Source organism: Oratosquilla oratoria, chromosome 21, assembly GCF_046742065.1.
Source record: "Oratosquilla oratoria isolate Oo_2021 chromosome 21, ASM4674206v1, whole genome shotgun sequence".
Classification (NCBI taxonomy): domain Eukaryota; kingdom Metazoa; phylum Arthropoda; class Malacostraca; order Stomatopoda; family Squillidae; genus Oratosquilla; species Oratosquilla oratoria.
Genome location: NC_134797.1, coordinates 36690012 through 36691119, shown reverse-complemented (window position 1 = coordinate 36691119; position 1108 = coordinate 36690012). Strand labels below are relative to the sequence as shown.

Genomic DNA, 1108 nt, shown 5'->3' with positions numbered 1-1108 from the left:
GCCTCATGTTCCATTGTGAACTGGATGTCCTATTTAACCTCATTTAACCTTCTCAATTTGTTGACTAAATTCGTGCTGAGTTTGCAGCTTGTCGGACAAATGTAATTTGTGATGGCTCTAGAGTTGCTCTGTACATCTCCAGTTAATAGGAGGAGAAGAGGGATGATCGCCGAAGAATCACCCCTCGGCATTGTAAAAACGTGAAGGTGTATTTTAGGGTAAGGGTTGTGGTACTCAATCCGGGTACCCAAAGCTACTACCAGGGATCTCTGCCACCCGCAATGTTGGCAAGAGCTTCTTGTGGCGGTTTAGCTCCCAATTCCTTCCATGCTGGGGATTACGGGGTGGTCCCACGGCGTAGACGCCGCCACACCAGGACCTAGATTTCAGGTAGATGTAACTGCTTATGACATTACATTTTTTACAACAGTACATTGACGACCTACATTTGGGTGAATAGAAATATTTGTGATTGAGAAATTTCCATAACTTAAGTAATGCGTGTCTGCTTATGTGTTTTACCTTTACGGAAAGACGTCTTTTCCATTCGATAACTCATTCCATAATTTCCTTGGCCCACAGCAAAACCACAGTAACAAGACAAGTTTGCACCTTATAATACTATTAGCCATTCTTGTACTGTGAAGTTATGACTACATCGTATATATTTCTTTTACTATTCTGTGAATATCAAAATATCTGAAAACGCGAAAGTCGAAAAATAATATTGACATCTTGTCAATTCTCAGTTTCTTGCTTTGAACATACATCCTTTAGTAGGCCGTGGATGACGATGAGGTGGCGTCCCTACGAGACGAACCATCCTACTTGACTCTCCCCCTCTCCCTCCGCCTTCCCCTCCCCCTGAGCGAAGTATATATATATATATATATATATATATATATATATATATATATATATATATATACAGTATATATGTATATTTGTATTTATATACAAATATACATATATAAACATATATATATATATATATATGTATATATGCATATATATATATATATATATATATATTTCTTATCAGGAATGTAGTAGCACATTTATAAATGACACACAGGAAACCCACAGTCGGAGAAAATAAACTTCGAAC

General features: G+C 37.5%; 1 protein-coding gene across 1 annotated transcript in view; it reads right to left on the bottom strand.

Moving 5' to 3' along the window:
• Positions 1-234: 234 nt before the first annotated feature.
• LOC143037057 (trypsin-1-like) overlaps positions 235-1108 on the bottom strand; it is an 11809-nt gene continuing 10935 nt past the window's right edge. Inside the window, exon 9 of the mRNA XM_076205166.1 lies at positions 235-442. Coding sequence (XP_076061281.1) covers positions 235-442 — 208 coding nt within the window. The remainder of the gene's footprint in view (positions 443-1108) is intronic.